The 23,333-nt window shown below is 42.3% G+C and overlaps 2 protein-coding genes across 5 annotated transcripts in view; one reads left to right on the top strand and one right to left on the bottom strand.

The window, feature by feature from the left end:
• The window catches only part of acss2l (acyl-CoA synthetase short chain family member 2 like), a 42,484-nt gene extending 33,883 nt beyond the window's left edge, over positions 1–8,601 (bottom strand). Inside the window, exon 1 of one of the 3 annotated variants that reach the window (XM_036986662.1) lies at positions 8,467–8,601. The gene's annotated coding sequence lies outside the window, so the exon portion shown is untranslated. Of the gene's footprint in view, positions 1–8,106; positions 8,366–8,423 lie in introns of those variants that run through there. The other 2 variants (XM_036986659.1, XM_036986661.1) reach the window with 2 other exon arrangements.
• Positions 8,602–8,717: 116 nt separating this feature from the next.
• Positions 8,718–22,968, top strand: LOC110530857 (NADH dehydrogenase [ubiquinone] flavoprotein 2, mitochondrial). 2 transcript variants are annotated; one of them, XM_021614143.2, is made up of 8 exons: positions 8,722–9,054; positions 9,602–9,664; positions 14,647–14,709; positions 15,232–15,348; positions 15,720–15,888; positions 18,167–18,276; positions 20,080–20,156; positions 22,778–22,968. In XM_021614143.2, the coding sequence occupies exons 1-8, from the start codon at positions 8,950–8,952 to the stop codon at positions 22,869–22,871; spliced, it is 798 nt and encodes a 265-aa protein (XP_021469818.1). In that variant the 5' UTR covers positions 8,722–8,949; the 3' UTR covers positions 22,872–22,968. The 2 variants fall into 2 exon arrangements, with proteins under 2 accessions (XP_021469819.1, XP_021469818.1); XM_021614144.2 differs by lacking the exon at positions 15,232–15,348 and having other exon boundaries at positions 8,718–9,054.
• Positions 22,969–23,333: the final 365 nt, after the last annotated feature.

The raw sequence follows: 23,333 nt of genomic DNA, 5'->3' as shown, positions 1-23,333 counted from the left end.
TCTCTCTGGGCTTTGAACGGGGCATCTGGCTCACGCTGAGTCATGCATGCAATCACTTTTCATTCGGTGGAAAGTCCTTCGGGACAGATAATCGAAAACGCTGGGCCAGGGGCGTGTTCATTGTGTCGATTCTGTTGCAAAACGTTTCTTAAAATCGGAAGCAAACGGAAAGAAACGGGGAGGGACCAACCTGAATTTGTCCAATAAAAACTCTCGTTTTGCTCTGTTTGCTTCCGTTTGGTTTCTTAAAATGGTTTCCATAATGAATAGGCCCCAGGGGTGTGTGTTGTCATTACTGCAAACAAGGAAAATGTCAGTTTCTATCCGACAGGTTCAGCAAACAGGGAAGAACCTGAATCTGTATTTTATTTGGACTATTTTTGATGTGTGTAACACTTTGTTGGTTACTACATGATTCCATATGTGTTATTTCATAGTGTTGATGTCTTCACTATTATTCTACAATGTAGAAAATAGTACAAATAAAGAAAAACCCTGGAATGAGTAGGTGTGTCCAAACTTTTGACTGGTTCTGCATATTCACAATTTTTTATGTCAATATTTTTATAATCATTTACATTTTCGATATCAATAATTATATATATATTTTTTATATATAAAACATATGTATTGATATTAAAAACTATAATTTGGGAGGAGAGAGCATTGAAACACAGTCTTCACATTTTGTTGCCTTAAAATTAAATGTAAAAAATTATTCAATTGGATTTTTTTCCTACCGATGTACGCAGTCTTCTGAAAACCTAACCCAACGATAGAGTATTTTTCAGCTGAACAATTACACTTATTATAATGCCAAAGACACACCAGAATAGCTTTCCAAGAGGTGTTGAGTCTTCCTGAATGGTCTCGTCGTCTCATTCCTGACTTAAATTTGCTTGAAAATCAGTGACAAGCATCAGTGACAAGCAATTGACTGAGCTTGAGTAATTTTGACAAAAAAAAATTGATATGTTGCCCTAAGAATCGTGCAAGGTTAGTAGAATCTTATTCAAAATGATTCACATCTGTAATGGCTGCCGAAAGATGCTTCCATTAGGTATTAACTCCGAGGGGTGAAGACATACGCAATAAATACATTTACATTTCTTGTTTCTTTTTATTAATTTGGAAAACCTGTCAAATTTTTCTTTCACTTTGAAGAAAGAGGAGTAAATTGTGTAGATCTATAAAAAAAACGAATAAATGTAATCCCTTTTTAGATGTAATTTTAAGGCAGCAAAATTTGAAGACAAGGGGTGTGTAGACTTGCAATAGAAAAGATCATCTTGCATGAAAGTCATCATTCAAAAAATGTATCTAAAAAATGCAGTTGGATATAAAAAAATACATTTTCATTTTGATAAATTGTTTATATCAAAATTCTAATTATTGACGTAAAAATGTTAAATTATTGATATAAAAAATACAATTATTGGTATAAAATAAAAAATACAATTATTGATATAAAAATTCGATGAAGATATTAGATGGTGGGTCGTGGCAAGATATTTGTTTTAGTTCTCGAGATGATCAATCTCTGTCGATGGAGGAGCTCCTCCCCAACCCCCAGCAACATGGGCACTTCTGCAGTTGACACACACAACTGTATCCACAGAAACTACCCAATCCTCTATCCCATGTCCTCCTGCACTCTTCCCACATCTTGGAATCTCCGTCCAACAAACTGCTGCATCAGGACCATAAACGTGGCACCTGAAACACCGCAGTGGATTCGGCACAAAAGCTCAAACAGGATACCTGCTATATCCCAACATGACCTTGTTGGTAAACACTGACTCAAAACGACTGACAGTGACTCGTCTGTTTCACCACCGGGTTTGCCTCGCACCAAACGGTGGGCATCACAAAAACACAAGGAGTCTTCAACTTCAATTGCTCCACCTGCACACTATCCCAGAAATCACTCCTTTCAAATTGTGCCCTATTCCTAACCGCAAACCAAGAAAGTTGCGTGACAAGGAGAGCCCGCTCCCACTGGTCAGAAGAAACACAAACAAATATCACAAGTCCACTACAGGTTACCTAGGTTACCTTCACGGATTCAACTGCAGCCAACTCCCCCCCCCCCCCCCACCTCAGATCTGTCTTTTTCCCAACGTTTCTCTTCTCCCAACTTTGCTCCCTCATAAACAGTTTCTACTTCCTTTGCAATTGTTCAACTTCGAAGTTCATCAGTGGCGTGTAGTCATGGATGCCAAGTGAAGCCAGGCTTCCTCAACTTTTTTTACATTTATCTTTCGTCTCTGCGTTTCATAACATTCCTTCAATTCACAGGAGGCCGAACGCATCTCACCAGAGAAAGCATCCGAGCCAAACAGTGCCCCTCTGTCTCTGTAGGCCAGCTATCTGATGCTGTCTGGTCCAAAAGAGTATGACATTGTTGCCGTCGAAGCACTGAATGCAAGGGAAGCCAGCGAGCATTTGGCCTCCTTGATAAAAAAAAAAAAAGAATGTAAAACAATAACCAATCAGCATTGAGTTCAATTGTGATTGGTCCTGGCGCACCAACAACAAAAAAAGTGTCAACGGAAGCCAGTTTGGATTTGGCTTCACTCCTATCAAATTATTTTGAAAGCATACGTCATTGACGGAAACAACTTGAATTGTTGCATCTCGCTGCGTTGTTGTCCTCGGGTGGCTAACTAGCTAGCTAAAATGGGCCCTTACCTATATTAGCCATGGATGGAGATGGGGATTTGGACTTGTGGTTTTACTTAATTCTCCGTGCTGACCAATGATTAGAACAGCATTTCTGATCCAACCATTAATTCATACATTGTTCCCCTGGTTTGAGAGGATGGAAGTTCAATATGTAGAAGGCTAAAATAACTAGCGAACAAGAATTTCAGCCAGGTGGCCTACGACAACATAGTGTGTACTTTTAGACAGAGTGATAGACCGTTGTGTTCACATGAAAGAGAGGAGGAGGGCATTGGTGTTTCTCTACAAGTAGGGCGAGTCAACATGAAAGAGAGGAGGAGGGCATTGGTGTTTCTCTACAAGTAGGGTGAGTCAACATGAAAGAGAGGAGGAGGGCATTGGTGTTTCTCTACAAGTAGGGTGAGTCAACATGAAAGAGAGGAGGAGGGCATTGGTGTTTCTCTACAAGTAGGGCGAGTCAACATGAAAGAGAGGAGGAGGGCATTGGTGTTTCTCTACAAGTAGGGCGAGTCAACATGAAAGAGAGGAGGAGGGCATTGGTGTTTCTCTACAAGTCGGGCGGGTCAACATGAAAGAGAGGAGGAGGGCATTGGTGTTTCTCTACAAGTAGGGCGAGTCAACATGAAAGAGAGGAGGAGGGCATTGGTGTTTCTCTACAAGTAGGGCGAGTCAACATGAAAGAGAGGAGGAGGGCATTGGTGTTTCTCTACAAGTAGGGCGAGTCAACATGAAAGAGAGGAGGAGGGCATTGGTGTTTCTCTACAAGTAGGGCGAGTCAACATGAAAGAGAGGAGGAGGGCATTGGTGTTTCTCTACAAGTAGGGCGAGTCAACATGAAAGAGAGGAGGAGGGCATTGGTGTTTCTCTACAAGTAGGGTGAGTCAACATGAAAGAGAGGAGGAGGGCATTGGTGTTTCTCTACAAGTAGGGCGGGTCAACATGCTTTTCTACTTGCACGGACACACACACACACACACACACACACAGAGAGAGAGAGAAATCAGATCCATGGACAGCCACATCATATTTAGCTTACTTTGATTGGACTAAAGATTTTTTTGGGGGGGTATCTTTTAGTTGTCACTGTATTAGACTAAGCAGAGGTGAAAAGGTGCTGGAATAGTGGAGGCAGCTCCTGTTTTCTTTGTGACTTCCTGTAACGCTCTGTGGTTCTAAATCGTTTAGTCATTTAGTGGTCCGAAAATATTGTAAACGTTAACTTGCTTGACCCTGCTGTCGATCACGTAACTGTTTCTTACATCCAATATGCTTCGTGGACTTGTTCTCCAGTTCTGTGATGAAACAAAAGCGTGGTTGAATTTATTCTGCCAGTGTCTTCTTATTGTCTCTGTCTTTAGGCTTGTACATCACGGTGTCAAGGTATATCAACTAACAGGTTATAGAGCAAACAACGCAATTATCACAACACGTAGGTTGTAATATGGCTTTTTCCCTTGACTTGACTTCCCCAGTGATTTATCCACCGCTACTGACGTTTCTGGATTACTCCACCTTGCTGGCCCCGACTTCTAGTCCTCATCTCACGTTGTTGATCCTGCTCCACCTTGCTGGCCCCGACTTCTAGTCCTCATCTCACGTTGTTGATCCAGCTCCACCTTGTGTAGTCCTCATCTCACGTTGTTGATCCTGCTCCACCTTGTGTAGTCCTCATCTCACGTTGTTGATCCTGCTCCACCTTGCTGGCCCCGACTTCTAGTCCTCATCTCACGTTGTTGATCCAGCTCCACCTTGCTGGCCCCGACTTCTAGTCCTCATCTCACATTGTTGATCCTGCTCCACCTTGCTGGCCCCGACTTCTAGTCCTCATCTCACGTTGTTGATCCTGCTCCACCTTGCTGGCCCCGACTTCTAGTCCTCATCTCACGTTGTTGATCCTGCTCCACCTTGCTGGCCCCGACTTCTAGTCCTCATCTGACGTTGTTGATCCAGCTCCACCTTGCTGGCCCCGACTTCTATTCCTCATTTCACGTTGTTGATCCTGCTCCACCTTGCTGGCCCCGACTTCTATTCCTCATCTCACGTTGTTGATCCAGCTCCACCTTGCTGGCCCCGACTTCTATTCCTCATCTCACGTTGTTGATCCTGCTCCACCTTGCTGGCCCCGACTTCTAGTCCTCATCTCACGTTGTTGATCCTGCTCCACCTTGCTGGCCCCGACTTCTAGTCCTCATCTCACGTTGTTGATCCTGCTCCACCTTGCTGGCCCCGACTTCTATTCCTCATCTCACGTTGTTGATCCAGCTCCACCTTGCTGGCCCCGACTTCTATTCCTCATCTCACGTTGTTGATCCTGCTCCACCTTGCTGGCCCCGACTTCTAGTCCTCATCTCACGTTGTTGATCCAGCTCCACCTTGCTGGCCCCGACTTCTAGTCCTCATCTCACGTTGTTGATCCTGCTCCACCTTGTGTAGTCCTCATCTCACATTGTTGATCCTGCTCCACCTTGCTGGCCCCGACTTCTAGTCCTCATCTCACGTTGTTGATCCTGCTCCACCTTGTGTAGTCCTCATCTCACATTGTTGATCCTGCTCCACCTTGCTGGCCCCGACTTCTAGTCCTCATCTCACGTTGTTGATCCTGCTCCACCTTGCTGGCCCCGACTTCTAGTCCTCATCTCACGTTGTTGATCCAGCTCCACCTTGCTGGCCCCGACTTCTATTCCTCATCTCACGTTGTTGATCCAGCTCCACCTTGTGTAGTCCTCATCTCACGTTGTTGATCCTGCTCCACCTTGCTGGCCCCGACTTCTAGTCCTCATCTCACGTTGTTGATCCAGCTCCACCTTGTGTAGTCCTCATCTCACGTTGTTGATCCTGCTCCACCTTGCTGGCCCCGACTTCTAGTCCTCATCTCACGTTGTTGATCCTGCTCCACCTTGCTGGCCCCGACTTCTAGTCCTCATCTCACGTTGTTGATCCTGCTCCACCTTGCTGGCCCTGACTTCTAGTCCTCATCTCACGTTGTTGATCCTGCTCCACCTTGTGTAGTCCTCATCTCACATTGTTGATCCTGCTCCACCTTGTGTAGTCCTCATCTCACATTGTTGATCCAGCTCCACCTTGCTGGCCCCGACTTCTAGTCCTCATCTCACGTTGTTGATCCTGCTCCACCTTGCTGGCCCCGACTTCTAGTCCTCATCTCACGTTGTTGATCCAGCTCCACCTTGTGTAGTCCTCATCTCACGTTGTTGATCCAGCTCCACCTTGCTGGCCCCGACTTCTAGTCCTCATCTCACGTTGTTGATCCTGCTCCACCTTGCTGGCCCCGACTTCTAGTCCTCATCTCACGTTGTTGATCCTGCTCCACCTTGCTGGCCCCGACTTCTAGTCCTCATCTCACGTTGTTGATCCTGCTCCACCTTGCTGGCCCCGACTTCTATTCCTCATCTCACGTTGTTGATCCTGCTCCACCTTGCTGGCCCCGACTTCTATTCCTCATCTCACGTTGTTGATCCTGCTCCACCTTGCTGGCCCCGACTTCTATTCCTCATCTCACGTTGTTGATCCTGCTCCACCTTGCTGGCCCCGACTTCTATTCCTCATCTCACGTTGTTGATCCTGCTCCACCTTGCTGGCCCCGACTTCTATTCCTCATCTCACGTTGTTGATCCTGCTGCACCTTGCTGGCCCCGACTTCTATTCCTCATCTCACGTTGTTGATCCTGCTCCACCTTGCTGGCCCCGACTTCTATTCCTCATCTCACGTTGTTGATCCTGCTCCACCTTGCTGGCCCCGACTTCTATTCCTCATCTCACGTTGTTGATCCAGCTCCACCTTGCTGGCCCCGACTTCTATTCCTCATCTCACGTTGTTGATCCTGCTCCACCTTGCTGGCCCCGACTTCTAGTCCTCATCTCACGTTGTTTATCCAGCTCCACCTTGTGTAGTCCTCATCTCACGTTGTTGATCCTGCTCCACCTTGCTGGCCCCGACTTCTAGTCCTCATCTCACGTTGTTGATCCAGCTCCACCTTGTGTAGTCCTCATCTCACGTTGTTGATCCAGCTCCACGTCCCTTCTCCCAGCGTCATTCTCCCTCTTCCAAACTACATTCCTTTGCTGTGATGATTTATTTTACTAATTAATTACCGTTTCTCGCTTTTGTTATCCATGACCACCATGGTATTGAGCAGCTGCTATTGGAGAACTCATCTGGTTTAGAAACTCATCTGGTTTAGAAATCAAACTCTGGTTATCTTATTGCAGAGCACATTGTATAACTGTTTTGAGAGAAGATTGTACTGCAAGGTATGCTATATGTAATCGCTAATATGCGTATGCAGCTGTCATTTTTACACCTCCATTCTAGCATACATGACACACCCCACACTTTCTAGCCTCTTAGAATCTGAGAGTGAAATCATTTTTAATTTTTATATATATATTTAAAAAATTAAAAACACCGAACAACAATTTACATTGTTACATCATACAAAACAGAACGCAGGTATTAACAAGAAAACACAAACATCCCCCCCCCCAAAAAAAAAACATATATGAAAGTAATAAAAGAAGATAAACAGTCTTAGTATATTCACTCTGAAAAAAATCTTATTATAATGATGTTATTCTTGTTATTCATTAAATGTTATTATAAGTTAGTTCAATTCAAATCAGAAAACGGTGTAATTTTGGAATAGAATTTTGGTATAGAATTTGGAATTTTGGTATAGAATTTGGAATTTTGGTATAGAATTTGGAATTTTGGTATAGAATTTGGAATTTTGGTATAGAATTTTGGTATAGAATTTGGAATTTTGGTATAGAATTTTGGTATAGAATTTTGAATTTTTGTTTGTTTTTATAAAGTATTTGGCAACAAGAAATAAAATAAAAATCACAATAATTTCAATGGTCTTGTTATCACTGCAATAGTAACATGTTATATCCTTCATGTCAGAAACATGGGTAATGTTCATTTTGGTAAATAGGTTTGCAAGGTTTTCCCAAAATTCTGACACACATTTACATTCAAAGAGTAAGTGAGAGATTCTCACCTACTTTTTTTTTTTTTTCAGAGAAAGCGCAGATATCAACAGCCACAAATTTGGATGACATAGAATTACATGGATGTATCTTATGTAAACATTTTAAAGTGCACTTCCTTAACTTTGTTTGGTATACAATATTTGTAAGGCCTCAACCATACATTTTTCCAGACAATGTCAGGAATAAGCATGTTCCAGAAAAATGTTCCTCTCGGTGTAAATTGGTTTTGTGAATGAAGAATTTGTGCTATATATTTATTACAACAAGATTTCTCAAGTAAGCCCACGCCTTCCAATCTGAGTTCTGGATGAGAGTGAAATACTTACACACTCCTCTCTAACATGTAGGCTCAGCATTCCCAAACAGTCCCATTATCAGTCAGAATGTTGAACAAACTTAACTTCAACTTACTTGACCTGTTGTCCTGATGATTTTATCCCTATATCGGAGGTAATCTGATACAAAATATCCACAGGGAAATGCTATCAATCCGACCTTCAGTATGCTGGTCTGTTCATCGGTTTTTATTTCCGTTTTTTTATTTTCAATACTGATGCAATTCGCATGTGACAAACACTTGCACAATATGGCTGAGACTAATCTAACCACAGACCGAAAGGCAAACAAGTCCTGCTGATTGCGAGGAAACGTGCTTTGGTTACATTCGGGTATTGTTTACATATTGTGCATCACATCAAGAGATTGAAAATACAATCAACAGAACCTACCTGAGAGTGGAAAAAGGTAGGCAAACAACACTAATGTGGATACCTTATCTCCACCTCCAGTCATCAGAAGGACCTACAGCATGTACACCCTGTACATATCATTGTATTCAACATTCTGGCTTGTAGAGACAATTGCGTCTTTTTCTAGGGCGACTTCGGGTCAGAATGAAAATCTACGGAGCGAAACGGGGAGGGGCCTAACTTCATTTGTCCAATGGAAACTCTTGTTTTAACGTTCCACAACTGTCAATGTCACCATTTAAATAAATAAAAAAGACGCTCATATTGCTGAACAATGGAGTATACAGAAAGATACACACGTCCATGCAAATACTGACCGTTAAATCAGCCTAATCATCTTATGTGATCGTTCACATAAATGGAGATACATTTGGACAGAGAAAAACAAACATTTTAATAAGCGTCACATTTCTGATCATGTTTGATCTGTGGTCGATTAGTTTCACTTCAGAAGTAAACACGTTGCGTAAGCCAGACCCTCTCAATCGAGAGGACCGTAAAATCGATGTCAGCCCTTTGCTGTCGTCCAATAAGTGTTGTATCAACGGGACAAAACTACGCTGTCAAGATGTTTTTAACTTCTGCAATTCGATCTGTTGTATCGCAAACGGTATGGTTATAACAATGTACTCGTGTTATACTAACATTATCAGTCTTATGATCAATCATTACGTTTTATGAGAATTGAATGAAATATGTTGCATGACACTTGACAAGGGCAAGCGGCCTAGCTAGCGGAATGGCTAGCTAACTAGTAGCTAGTTACACCAGCCAATGTTACACTTTCATTTAGACTCATGATTTAGTCAAATATTAATATGAACAATAATGTTGATTGAACGATTGTGAAAATATATTTTGTCCTTGTCAGTTCGCTAGCTAAAGCTTCCTGACTGGCTAACTGAGTTAGCTAGCGTAAAAGAGCCTTGCATAGTTTGCTGGCTAGTTTGCTTCACGGCTACCTTACAACTTCTTAATCGTTTTGAATCACAATGGTCATAATTATAACTGGTGCCTCATACTGCCAAATTGTCCTGTTGGTATTGAAGTCTTTAATAAATTCGTTTTGGGTTGGTATTGCATAGAATCAAACCTTATTCACACATTAACATCCTTCTTCTTCTGTCTCTTCTTCTGTCAATGTTCCATCTTCTCAGTCCAGGCAGGTCAGGAGTCTGCACCAGTCCGCTGCCAGAGCTGGAGCTGGGGGCATCTTTGTGGTGAGTGCCACTGTGTAGGATCTGTAACCTCGCTGATTTCTTACTGTACTATATCCTTAATGTGACTAGCCTCAGAAGCCCAGGCGTCTTACCTACCAAGACGAGAAGTATGGCCACACAAGGCTAGTCGGGGTACCAGTCTCTTTAGTTAACATTCCACTCCTTGCCATTCCCGTCATTTGCCAATGCAGACGTATTTACCGCACAGTTGTCGATTGCTAGTTGGAAACAACATGAATATTTTCCATGACAACATTATGCAAATTTGGTTGCAATATAGAAAAGGAGAATTTTTAAAGAATAACAACAAACAATAATGCTATGACCTGCTGCGATAATTCGTTCGTGTGAAGGCAGTGTCAATACAAGATCATGTTGTTCAATGTGGCTAGAGAGGATATTAGTTGTACAAGATGCAATTGAGCTCCGTTTACTTCGGTTGCATCCCATAAATGAAGGAAAAGAAACAGGAAGTGGCACCCGTCGTCATTCCTCACATATACATATATATATATATATATATATATAGGGCCTTCAGAAAGTATTCACACCCTTGACTTTTTCAGCATTTTGTTATATTACAGCCTGAATTTAAAACTGATTTAGATTTGTTTTGGTCACTGGCCCACTACACACAATATCGCATCATGTCAAAGTGGAATTGTTTTTAGATATTATTATATATATATTTTTTAATACAAATTAATTATATGAAAAACTGAAATGTCTTGAGTCAATAAGTATTCAACCCTTTTGTTATGGCAATAAGTCACATAATAAGTTGCATGGACTCACTCTGTGTGCATTGCAATAATGGTGTTTAACATGATTTTTGAATGACTACCTCATCTCTGTACCCCACACACACAATTATCTGTAAGGTCCCTCAGTCAAGCAGTGAATTTCAAACACAGATACAACCACAAAGACCAGGGAGGTTTTCCAATGCCTCACAAAGAACAACAACTATTGGTAAAATAAAAAGAGGACATAAAATATCCCTTTGGGCATGGTGAAGTTATTCATTACACTTTGGATGGTGTATCAATACACCCAGTCACTACAAAGATATAGGCGTCCTTCCTAACTCAGTTGCCGTAGAGGAAGGAAACCACTTGTCCTGAATACATGTTATGTTTGGGTCAAATCCAATACAACACATTAGAGTACCACTCTGTATATTTTCAAGCATAGTGGTGGCTGCATCATGTTATGGGCATGCTTGTAATCGGTAAGAACTGGGATGGTTTTCAGGATAATTTTTTTTTCTTTCATGGAGCTAAGCAAAATCCCAAAGGAAAACCTGGTTCCGTCTGCTTTCCACCAGACACTGGGAGATAAATTCACCTTTCTGCAGGACAATAACCAAAAAACACAAGGCCAAATCTACACTGCAGTTGCTTACCAAGAAGACACAGAATATTCCTGAGTGGCCTAGTTACAGTTTCGACCTAACTCTGCTTCAAAATCTATGGCAAGACCTAAAAATGGTTCTTTAGCCAACCAATTTGACAGAGCTTGAAGAATTTTGAAAATAATAAATGGGCAAATGTTGTACAATCCAGGTGTGGAAATCTCTTAGAGACTTACCCAGAAAGACTCATAGCTGTAATCGCTGCTAAGGGTGCTTCTACGAATTATTGACTCGGGTGTGAGTACTTGTGTAAATATGAGAGTGCATTCGTAAAGTATCCAGATCCCTTCACTTATTCCACATTTTGTTACATTACAGCCTTATTCTAAAATGGATTAAATACTTTCCCCCCTCACACAATACCCCACAATGACAAAGCAAAAACAGACATTTTTACAAATGTATAAAAAACAGAAATACTGTATTTACATAAGTATTCAGACCCTTTACTATGAGACTTGAAATTGAGCTCAGGTGCATCGTGTTTCCATTGATCATCCTTGATATGTTTCTACAACTGGGCTGGATTCCACCTGTGGTAAATTCAATTGATTGGACATGATTTGGAAAGGCACAGTGTAGGAGCAGAAACAAAGCCATAAAGAGCTCAGAGACAGGATTGTCGATTTAAAAAAAAAATATATATTAAAAAAAATAAAAATAATAATATATAAAAAAAAATCCCGTGGTTTCCAATTGTTAGTAATTACTATTTTGTCTTATCGCTTCAACTCCCATACGGGCTCGGGAGAGACGAAGGTCGAAAGCCATCCAAAACACAACCCAACCAAGCCGCACTACTTCTTAACACAGCGCGCATCCAAGCCAGCCGCACCAATGTGTCGGAGGAAACACCGTGCTTGGTTAGCGTGCACTGCGCCCGGCCCGCCACAGGAGTCGCTGGTGCGCGATTAGACAAAGATACCGGCCAAACCCTCCCTAACCCGGATGACGCTAAGCCAATTGTGCGTCGCCCCACGGACCTGCCCTAGACCACTGCGCCACCCGGGAGGACCTCGGGATTGTGTCGATTTTATTTAACTTTCATTTAACCAGGTAGGCCAGTTGAGAACTGCGACCTGGCCAAGATAAAGCAAAGCAGTGCGACAAAAACAACAACAGAGTTACACAATATAAAAATCAACGTGCCGTGTGAAGTAAGGAGGTAAGGCAATAAATAGTAGCAAAGTAATTACAATTTAGCAAATTAACACTGGAGTGATAGATGTGCAGAAAATGAATGCGCAAGTAGAGACACAAAGGAGCAAGAGGATAAGTAACAATATGGGGATGAGGTAGTTAGGTGTGCTATTTACAGATGGGCTGTGTACAGGTACAGTGATATGTAAGCTGCTCTGACAGCTGATGCTTAAAGTTAGAGAGGGAGATATAAGACTCCAGCATCAGTGATTTTTGCAATTCGTTCCAGTCATTGGCAGCAGAGAACTGGAAGGAAAGGTGGCCAAAGGAAGTGTTGGCTTTGGGAATGACCAGTGAAATATACCTGCTGGAGCGTGTGCTACGGGTGGGTGCTGCTATGGTGACCAGTGAGCTGAGATAAGGGGGGACTTTACCTAGCAAAGACTTAGATGACCTAGAGCCAGTGGGTTTGGCAACGAATATGTAGTCAGGGCCAACCAACGAGAGCATACAGGTCGCAGTGGTGGGTAGTATATGGGGCTTTGGTGATGAAACGGATGGCACTGTGATAGACTGCATCCAATTTGCTGAGTAGAGTGTTGGAGGCTATTTTATAGACATCACCGACGTCGAGGATGGGTAGGATGGTCAGTTTTACGAGGATATGTTTGGCGGCATGAGTGAAGGAGACATTGTTGTGAAATAGGAAGCCGATTCTAGATTTAATTTTGGATTGGAGATGCTTAATGTGAAGCTGGAAGGAGAGTTTACAGTCTAACCAGACACCTAGGTATTTGTAGTTGACCACCTATTCTGGGTCAGAACCGTCCAGAGTAGAGGTCGACCGATTAATTGTAATGGCCGATTAATTAGGGCCGATTTCAAGTTTTCATAACAATCGGAAATCTGTATTTTTGGTATATATATTGCGATACTCCTGTATATACAAATATATATTGCGATACTCTACTGTATATACACAAATATATATATATTGCGATACTCTACTGTATATACAAAAAAAAACTCTCCCTGTCACTAGATGTCATGTGTTAGTGGTTACTGTTGAAACAACAGCACATGGTTGTTGCTTCTACTCAGGTGATGGAAACATGGCATGGTAACAGTCCCTTGGCATAGAGACATGTTGACATGGTAACAGTCCCTTGGCATAGAGACATGTTGGCATGGTAACAGTCCCTTGGCATAGAGACATGTTGACATGGTAACAGTCCCTTGGCATAGAGACATGTTGACATGGTAACAGTCCCTTGGCATAGAGACATGTTGACATGGTAACAGTCCCTTGGCATAGAGACATGTTGACATGGTAACAGTCCCTTGGCATAGAGACATGTTGGCATGGTAACAGTCCCTTGGCATAGAGACATGTTGACATGGTAACAGTCCCTTGGCATAGACATGTTGACATGGTAACAGTCCCTTGGCATAGAGACATGTTGGCATGGTAACAGTCCCTTGGCATAGAGACATGTTGACATGGTAACAGTCCCTTGGCATAGAGACATGTTGACATGGTAACAGTCCCTTGGCATAGAGACATGTTGGCATGGTAACAGTCCCTTGGCATAGAGACATGTTGGCATGGTAACAGTCCCTTGGCATAGAGACATGTTGACATGGTAACAGTCCCTTGGCATAGAGACATGTTGACATGGTAACAGTCCCTTGGCATAGAGACATGTTGACATGGTAACAGTCCCTTGGCATAGAGACATGTTGACATGGTAACAGTCCCTTGGCATAGAGACATGTTGACATGGTAACAGTCCCTTGGCATAGAGACATGTTGACATGGTAACAGTCCCTTGGCATAGAGACATGTTATATTGTATTTTAGAGAAGAGATTCAACAAAGCCTTACCTACGTGAGCCACAACCATAGTTTGTGCATGTTTACGATGACCAATTTAACCAGATAACATCAGGATAGGACTGTTCACAAGGGGGCAGTGGTACATTTCCTGTAGTGCCAATATGGCTGCGTTTACACAAGGTGTGTAATTCAGAGATCCCCCCCCCACCCCACTAATTGGTGTTTTTGACCAATCACATCAGTATTTTGTACAAAATTGTTTTCAGAGATGATCTAAATTGGTCAAAAGACCAAATAGTGAGAGAAAAAAAAATATCAGAATTGGTCTGCCTGTGAACTCGGCTTATGTCGTTGGATACAACACTCATATTGGTGTAGATAAAAAGGCTATATCTCAATCACCTTGGGCTTTCCTCTCCCCATAGTGATCTTTTCCTGATGAGTTGGTATCTTTACTAATTGAACATTTTGAACTAATGCAACATTGTTTTTAGTTTGGCAGATACTGGTAGGATTTCTGTAAAACTGACTTCAATATAATGATTAATAATGAATGAATGATTTAATCTGCTTGTTTTGTTTCCACTGCAGCACAGAGACACACCTGACAACAACCCAGATACTCCATTTGAGTTCACTGTGGACAACCTGAAGGTGAGTGGATGATGTCAAGAACATTATTATTTAAATAATTGTTTAATATTTTTTATTTTATTTCACCTTTATTTAACCAGGTAGGCAAGTTGAGAACAAGTTCTCATTTACAATTGCGACCTGGCCAAGATAAAGCAAAGCAGTTCGACACATACAACGACACAGAGTTACACATGGAGTAAAACAAACATACAGTCAATAATACAGTATAAACAAGTGTATATAGACTTGTTTATACTGTATTATTGACTGTATGTTTGTTTTACTCCATGTGTAACTCTGATGTGAGCAAATGAGGTGAGATAAGGGAGGTAAAGGCATGATGACTCCAAATCAAGACTAAAACAACAACTATTAAAACACCGGTTTTTATTACAATGTAAATCGCATCAATTTCACAACTTTTAACTTTAAAAAAATAAATAATGAAAGGAAGCTTTTATAAAACAATCACATGTTCTGTTCTTATCAACAAAACACATCATATAAGCGTCACTAATGAAAGCCGTTTGTTGTTTTAAGAGGATTGATGCTATCATTAGTATGTACCCAGAGGGCCACAAGCAGGCCGCCACCATCCCTGTGTTGGACCTGGCTCAGAGACAGCATGGATGGCTCCCCATCTCAGCCATGAACAAGGTAAATCAATCAATCAATCAATCAATATCCCCATCTCAGCCATGAACAATATGCCGACTGAGGCATCTGTTTGCTTCAGAATAGAGTATGTTAATCTGGTTTGCTTTTGTGGCAACATATTTTTAAAATAGGCATAATCAGAATGAATGAGTGATGTGCTGATGTAGATTTGTTGAACCACAGAATTACGTAGAATCTCTATTTGCAGACCAGGGGCGTGATCAGTAGGGACGAGCCATTTAGAAACCGACTCCATCATCCATTACTGGACTGATTATACTTCAGTCAATGCTACACCTTTTTTTCTTAATGAGCCTCCATTTATTTAAAAAATAATAATTTTAAACATACATTTTCCTCTCTTCTCCCAGGTGGCCGAGGTGCTTGAGGTCCCTCCGATGAGGATCTATGAGGTAGCGACGTTCTACACCATGTTCCTGAGGCAGCCGGTGGGCAAGTACCACATCCAGATCTGCACTACAACTCCCTGCATGCTTTGCGACTCCGACAGCATCCTGGAGGCCCTCCAGAACAAACTGGGTAAGAGATGGACAGGCGGACCCAGACATGAAAGGGGATCAAAGTGAAGATGGATAAACAAATGTTGATTTTATTATTTTTTTTATTATTGTCTATATGACAGATGAACATGTGTCTGTGTGGACATTTTTAAAAAAAATTTTTACCTCACATGGAGGAGGGGTTTTGTGATAGGCCAGTAGCAGGATGGGTTATTGGCCATTTGGTTTGTGATAGGCCAGTAGCAGGATGGGTTATTGGCCATTTGGTTTGTGATAGGCCAGTAGGAGGAGGGTTTATTGGCCATTTGGTTTGTGATAGGCCAGTAGGAGGATGGGTTATTGGCCATTTGGTTTGTGATAGGCCAGTAGCAGGATGGGTTATTGGCCATTTGGTTTGTGATAGGCCAGTAGGAGGAGGGTTATTGGCCATTTGGTTTGTGATAGGCCAGTAGGAGGATGGGTTATTGGCCATTTGGTTTGTGATAGGCCAGTAGGAGGATGGGTTATTGGCCATTTGGTTTGTGATAGGCCAGTAGGAGAATGGGTTATTGGCCATTTGATTTGTGATAGGCCAGTAGGAGAATGGGTTATTGGCCATTTGATTTGTGATAGGCCAGTAGGAGAATGGGTTATTGGCCATTTGGTTTGTGATAGGCCAATAGGAGGATGGGTTATTGGCCATTTGGTTTGTGATAGGCCAGTAGGAGGATGGGTTATTGGCCATTTGGTTTGTGATAGGCCAGTAGCAGGATGGGTTATTGGCCATTTGGTTTGTGATAGGCCAGTAGGAGGATGGGTTATTGGCCATTTGGTTTGTGATAGGCCAGTAGGAAGATGGGTTATTGGCCATTTGGTTTGTGACCTCACATGGAGGGGTTATCCTGGCCGAATGGATAATTTCTTTCTTAATAAGCTTAAACTTGATGAAAACTTGTCATTTAGATTTTTCTATGGGCTATTGACATAGTCAGTCACCTCGCTACCTTACATTTATAAGCTATCCAAAACAACTTTGAAATGCAAGTCCGTTACATTCATTGTTTGATTGGGATAACCCATGCATAAAATGAAAGTGGCCTGTAGACCAAAGTCCTATTCATAGAATAGAGAGAGAAGGGAATATAGGATATGTTGTTTTTAACTGCTAGTAGACACAATATGCACTACATGACCAAAAGTATGTGGACACCGGATTCCAAAATTCAAGGGTATTAATATGGAGTTGGTCCCCCACTTTTGCTGCTATTAACAGCCTCCACTCTTCTGGGAAGGCTTTCCACTAGATGTTGGAACATTGCTGCTATAACAGCCTCCACTATTCTGGGAAGGCTTTCCACTAGATGATGGAACATTGCTGTGGGGACTTGCTTCCATTCAGCCACAAGAGCATTAGTGAGGTCGGGCACTGATGTTGGGCGATTAGACCTGGCTCACGGTTGTCGTTCTAATTCATTGCAAAGGTGTTTGAGGTTGAGGTCAGGGCTCTGTGCAAGTTCTTCCACACTGATCTCAACAGCTGCTCGGCCATGGAAACCCATTTCAGCTCCCGACGAACAGTTCTTGTGCTGACGTTGCTTCCAGAGGCAGTTTGGAACTCGGTAGTGAGTGTTGCAACTGGGGACAGACGGATTTTATGCGCTTCAACACTTGACGATCCCGTTCTGTGAGTTTGTGTGGTCTACCTCTTCCTGACTGAGCTGTTGTTGCTTCTCAACGTTTGCACTTCACAATAACAGCCCTTACAGTTGACCGGTGTGCAGCAGTGCAGAAATTTAACAAACTGACTTGTTGGCAAGTCAGGTGGCATCCTAGGTGGCATCCTATGACGGTGCCACGTTGCAAGTCACCGAGTTCTTCAGTAAGGCCGTTCTACTGCCAATGTTTGTCTGTGGAGATTGCATGGCTGTGTGCTCGATTTGTATACACCTGTCAGCAACGGGTGTGGCTGAAATAGCCAAATCCACTCATTTGAAGGGGTGTCCACATACTTTTGTATATATAGTGTAGTTAGTGTGTCCGAAATAAGATCATGAAGAATGGGTATAGGCTATAGTCTATAGCTGTGTGCTGTTCTTCTGTCCTGCTGTGTGCTGTGAGACTGTTCTTCACTGCTCTACACCAGTCCAGTTCAAATAGGGTCAACCATCATCTGTCACATTACGATCACAATTGTCATGCAGAACATGTTTGGCTTGTCGTTGGCAAGAGCACAAACTGATCTGGGATCAGTTCACCAATCCTTCCATCAGATCAGTCTTATAAGCCGAAACATCTTCCTCCTCCTCCTCCTCTCTCAGGCATCAAGGTAGGAGGGATGACTGCAGACAAGATGTTCTCTCTAATAGAGGTGGAGTGTCTTGGTGCCTGTGTTAACGCTCCCATGGTCCAGATCAACGACAACTACTACGTGAGTATACTGGATCTGGGAATGGCCAGGAACCTCACCATACTTATGTGCCGATACAATATGTATTGCGATTCAATATTGTGATTTTATTTTTTTTACATTTATTGTGATTCGATGTTCCAAACAATATTGCTTACCATATGTCTGCTGCAGAGGAACAAGAGTCATGAGAAAACGAGTTTTGATCAGTCATGGAAATAAAAGTACTGAAAACAAACAGGCTCCCGATTTTAAAAAAATTATGGAGAACAAGTTGTGAAGGAAAAAAACTGGGGGTTTTGGTGCAGGTACAGCGGACTATAGCACCAAAATAATACTGAGATATTCTCAAAATGATACCTAAAAAATATTAGAGTAGTTGGTCTCTTCTCTAGTCTCCATTAGTACAGTCTGTTAGTTGGTCTCTAGTTCTCCATTAGTACCGTCTGTTAGTTGGTCTCTAGTTCTCCATTAGTACCGTCTGTTAGTTGGTCTCTAGTTCTCCATTAGTACCGTCTGTTAGTTGGTCTCTAGTTCTCCATTGGTACCGTCTGTTAGTTGGTCTCTAGTTCTCCATTGGTACCGTCTGTTAGTTGGTCTCTAGTTCTCCATTGGTACCGTCTGTTAGTTGGTCTCTAGTTCTCCATTGGTACCGTCTGTTAGTTGGTCTCTAGTTCTCCATTGGTACCGTCTGTTAGTTGGTCTCTAGTTCTCCATTGGTACCGTCTGTTAGTTGGTCTCTAGTTCTCCATTGGTACCGTCTGTTAGTTGGTCTCTAGTTCTCCATTGGTACCGTCTGTTAGTTGGTCTCTAGTTCTCCATTGGTACCGTCTGTTAGTTGGTCTCTAGTTCTCCATTGGTACCGTCTGTTAGTTGGTCTCTAGTTCTCCATTGGTACCGTCTGTTAGTTGGTCTCTAGTTCTCCATTGGTACCGTCTGTTAGTTGGTCTCTAGTTCTCCATTAGTACCGTCTGTTAGTTGGTCTCTAGTACTCCATTAGTACCGTCTGTTAGTTGGTCTAGTTCTCCATTAGTACCGTCTGTTAGTTGGTCTAGTTCTCCATTAGTACCGTCTTAGTTGGTCTCTAGTTCTCCATTAGTACCGTCTGTTAGTTGGTCTCTAGTTCTCCATTAGTACCGTCTGTTAGTTGGTCTCTAGTTCTCCATTAGTACCGTCTGTTAGTTGGTCTAGTTCTCCATTAATACCGTCTGTTAGTTGGTCTCTAGTTCTCCATTAGTACCGTCTGTTAGTTGGTCTCTAGTTCTCCATTAGTACCGTCTGTTAGTTGGTCTCTAGTTCTCCATTAGTACTGTCTGTTAGTTGGTCTAGTTCTCCATTAGTACAGTCTGTTAGTTGGTCTCTAGTTCTCCATTAGTACTGTCTGTTAGTTGGAAAACCACTCTCTGTAAACCACAACCCTCGTGCTGAATTAAGCAGAACTGATTGTTTTTTTTTGTAATTGAATAAATATAGCAATACAAATTTCACTCCTTTAGGTTATCGAACTGGTTTTATGTGTCAGGGTAGTTTTACTGGGTAAATAGACTGGTTTTTACGATGTATCAGGGTAGTTTTACTGAGTAAATAGACTGGTTTTACGATGTCAATAGTTTTACTGGGTAAATAGACTGGTTTTTCGATGTCAATAGTTTTACTGGGTAAATAGACTGGTTTTACGATGTATCAGGATGTTTTTACTGGGTAAATAGACTGGTTGTATGTGTCAGGATGGTTTTACTGGGTAAATAGACTGGTTTGATGTATCAGGGTGGTTTCATTGTCTGAATGTGGATCTGTGATGTGTTGCTGCCCTCTGGCTTACAGGAGGACCTGAGTCCTAAAGACATTGATCAGATCATTGACGAACTGAAAGCTGGACAAGTCCCTCCTCCTGGACCCAGGTATGAATGTCTATTGCCTCATATCATATTTACGGTCCTGTGTTTTGCTCAATTGTATGCCGTAGTAAGATTGGATCCTTTATTTTAAAAATGTAAGCAATTGACTGAGGATGGTGCTAGACCATCTGACAAATAATTTGGGAAGTTTGATGAAGACGTTTAAAATATATATATATTTTTTAAATGTTTAAAAAATCCAGGCATGTGGCATGATTGCGAGAAACACAGGCTCCGAACTCATATACAATATAACAGCATGTTGTTCAGCGGTGAACTGTGTCGAGGACGTAGTACTGGACTGGTGCTTTGCCTATCCATACAATGTAACAGACCGTTACTTGTCTAGCGGTGAACTGTGTCGAGGACATAGTACCGGACTGGTCCTAACTCATAACAATATAACAGCATGTTGTTCAGCGGTGAACTGTGTCGAGGACATAATACTGGACTGGTCCTAACTCATATACAATATAACAGCACGTTGTCCTCGACACAGTTCACCGCTAGACATAGTACTGGACTGGTCCTAACTCATATACAATATAACAGCACGTTGTCCTCGACACAGTTCACCGCTAGACATAGTACTGGACTGGTCCTAACTCATATACAATGTAACAGCACGTTGTCTAGCGGTGAACTGTGTCGAGGACATAGTACCAGACTGGTCCTAACTCATATACAATGTAACAGCACGTTGTCTAGCGGTGAACTGTGTCGAGGACATAGTACCGGACTGGTCCTAACTCATATACAATGTAACAGCACGTTGTCTAGCGGTGAACTGTGTCGAGGACATAGTACTGGACTGGTCCTAACTCATATACAATGTAACAGCACGTTGTCTAGCGGTGAACTGTGTCGAGGACATAGTACTGAACTGGTCCTAACTCATATACAGAAAGTATTCAGACCCCTTGAATTTTTCCAACATTTTGTTACATTAGTCTTATTATAAAAATGTATTAAATTGTCCCCCCCCACCCAATCCACACACAATACCCCATAATGACAAAGCAAAACACATGTTTTTAAAAATGTTAGTACATTTATTATAAATGTTTTTTTTAAAACTGATCAATTACATAAGTATTCAGACCCTTTACTCAATATTTTTTTGAAACACCTTTGGCATTGATTACAGCCTCATCTTCTTGGGTATGATACTACAAGATTGGCACACCTGTATTTGGGGAGTTTCTTCCATTCTTCTCTGTAGATCTTCTCAAGCTCTGTCAGGTTGGATGGGGAGAGTAGCTGCACAGCTATTTTCACGTCTGTCCAGAGATGTTCATGTCCGGGCCCTGGCTGTGCCACTCAAGGACATTCAGAGACTTGTCCCGAAGCCACCCCTGCGTTATCGTGACTGTGTGCTTAGGGTCACTGTCCTGTTGAAAGGTGGATCTTGGAGCAGGTTTTCAGCAAGAATCTCTCTGTACTTTGCTCCGTTCATCTTTCCCTCAATCCTAACCTGTCCACTAGTTCCTGCTGCTGAAAAACTTCCCCACAGCATGATGCTTCCACCACCATGCTCACCGTAGGGATCCTTCCACCACCATGCTTCACCGTAGGGATGCTGCCACCACCATGCTTCACCGTAGGGATGCTGCCACCACCATGCTTCACCGTAGGGATGGTGCCAGGTTTCCTCCAGGTGTAACGTTTGTCATTCAGGCCAAAGTGTTAAATCTTGGTTTCATCAAACCAGAGAATCTTGTTTCTCATGGTCCGAGAGTCTTTAAGTGCCTTTTGGCAAACTCCAAGCGGGCTGTCATGTGCCTTTTACTGAGGAGTGGCTTCTGTCTGGCCACTCTACCATAAAGGCCTGATTGGTGGGGTGCTGCAGAGATCGTTCTCCTTCTGGAAGGTTTCCCATCTCCTCAGAGGAACTCTGGAGCTCTGTCAGAGTGACCATCAGGTTCTTGGTCACCTCCCTGACATGAACCCGGACATGAACCCGATCGAACATCTCTGGGGAAACCTGAAAATAGTTGTGTAGCAACGCTCCCCATCCCACCTGACAGAGCTTGAGAGGATCTGCAGAGAAGAATGGGAGAAACTCTCCAAATACAGGTGTGCCAAGCTTGTAGCGTCATACCCAAGAAGACTTGAGGCTGTAATCGCTGCCAAAGGTGCTTCAACAAGTAAAGGGTTCTGACTACTTATGTAAATGTGATGTTTCCATTTATTTTTTTTGATTCAATACATTTGCAAACATTTAAAAAAAAAAAAAAACAGTTTTTGCTTTGTCACTATGGGGTATTGCTTTGTCACTATGGGGTATTGTGATGTCACTATGGGGTATTGTGATGTCACTATGGGGTATTGTGTGTAGATTGGAGGGGGGAAAGGATTGAATCCATTTGATAAAAAGGCTGTAACTTAACAAAATGTGGAAGAAGTCAAGGGATCTGAATACTTTCTGAATGCTCGTATAATTATTTTAACATCTTCCTCTTTTTAACTACAAAACATAAACCTGCTGTTTTCACATTTGTTGATGTTTTTTTTGAGGGGGGGGGGGGGGGGGTGTCGTTGCTGGAAATTAATATATAAAGTAGAAAAAAATGTGTTTGTTGACATTTCCTAAATGTAATAATTCTTCGTTATTTATCTTCCAGGAACGGACGTTTCTCCTGTGAGCCAGCAGGTGGACTGACATCTCTGTCTGAGCCTCCTCCTGGACCTGGTTTTGGTGTTAGAGCTGATTTATAAAACACCTGAACAACAGGATGCCCAGGCCTAACTTCACTAGGGTGTTCAAAGAGTATGAACTTAATAATAATGTAAATAAAATGTCCATTTAATTGTGCTTTTGGCGTCTGTCAATTTGTATTTGAGATCATTAGAAGACATATCCTTGCTATTTTCTTTGGCAATAAAGTTAAATCTAGGTTGAAAATGAGCACCGATTCATAGACCTACTGTGTATATATGAACAGCACCTTATATAGTGCACTACTTTTGACCAGGGCCCATAGGATGTAGTGCACTACTTTTAACCAGGGCCCATAGGATGTAGTGCACTACTTTTAACCAGGGCCCATAGGATGTAGTGCACTACTTTTAACCAGGGCCCATAGGGCTCTGCTACACAACTATTTTCAGGTCTCTCCAGAGATGTTCGATCGGGTTCACGTCCGGGCTCTGGCCGGGGCCAGTCAAGGACACTCAGAC

Source organism: Oncorhynchus mykiss, chromosome 8 (assembly GCF_013265735.2).
Source record: "Oncorhynchus mykiss isolate Arlee chromosome 8, USDA_OmykA_1.1, whole genome shotgun sequence".
Lineage (NCBI taxonomy): Eukaryota > Metazoa > Chordata > Actinopteri > Salmoniformes > Salmonidae > Oncorhynchus > Oncorhynchus mykiss.
The sequence above is the reverse complement of the archived record's forward strand: the minus strand, read 5'-3'. Positions and strand labels throughout refer to the sequence as shown.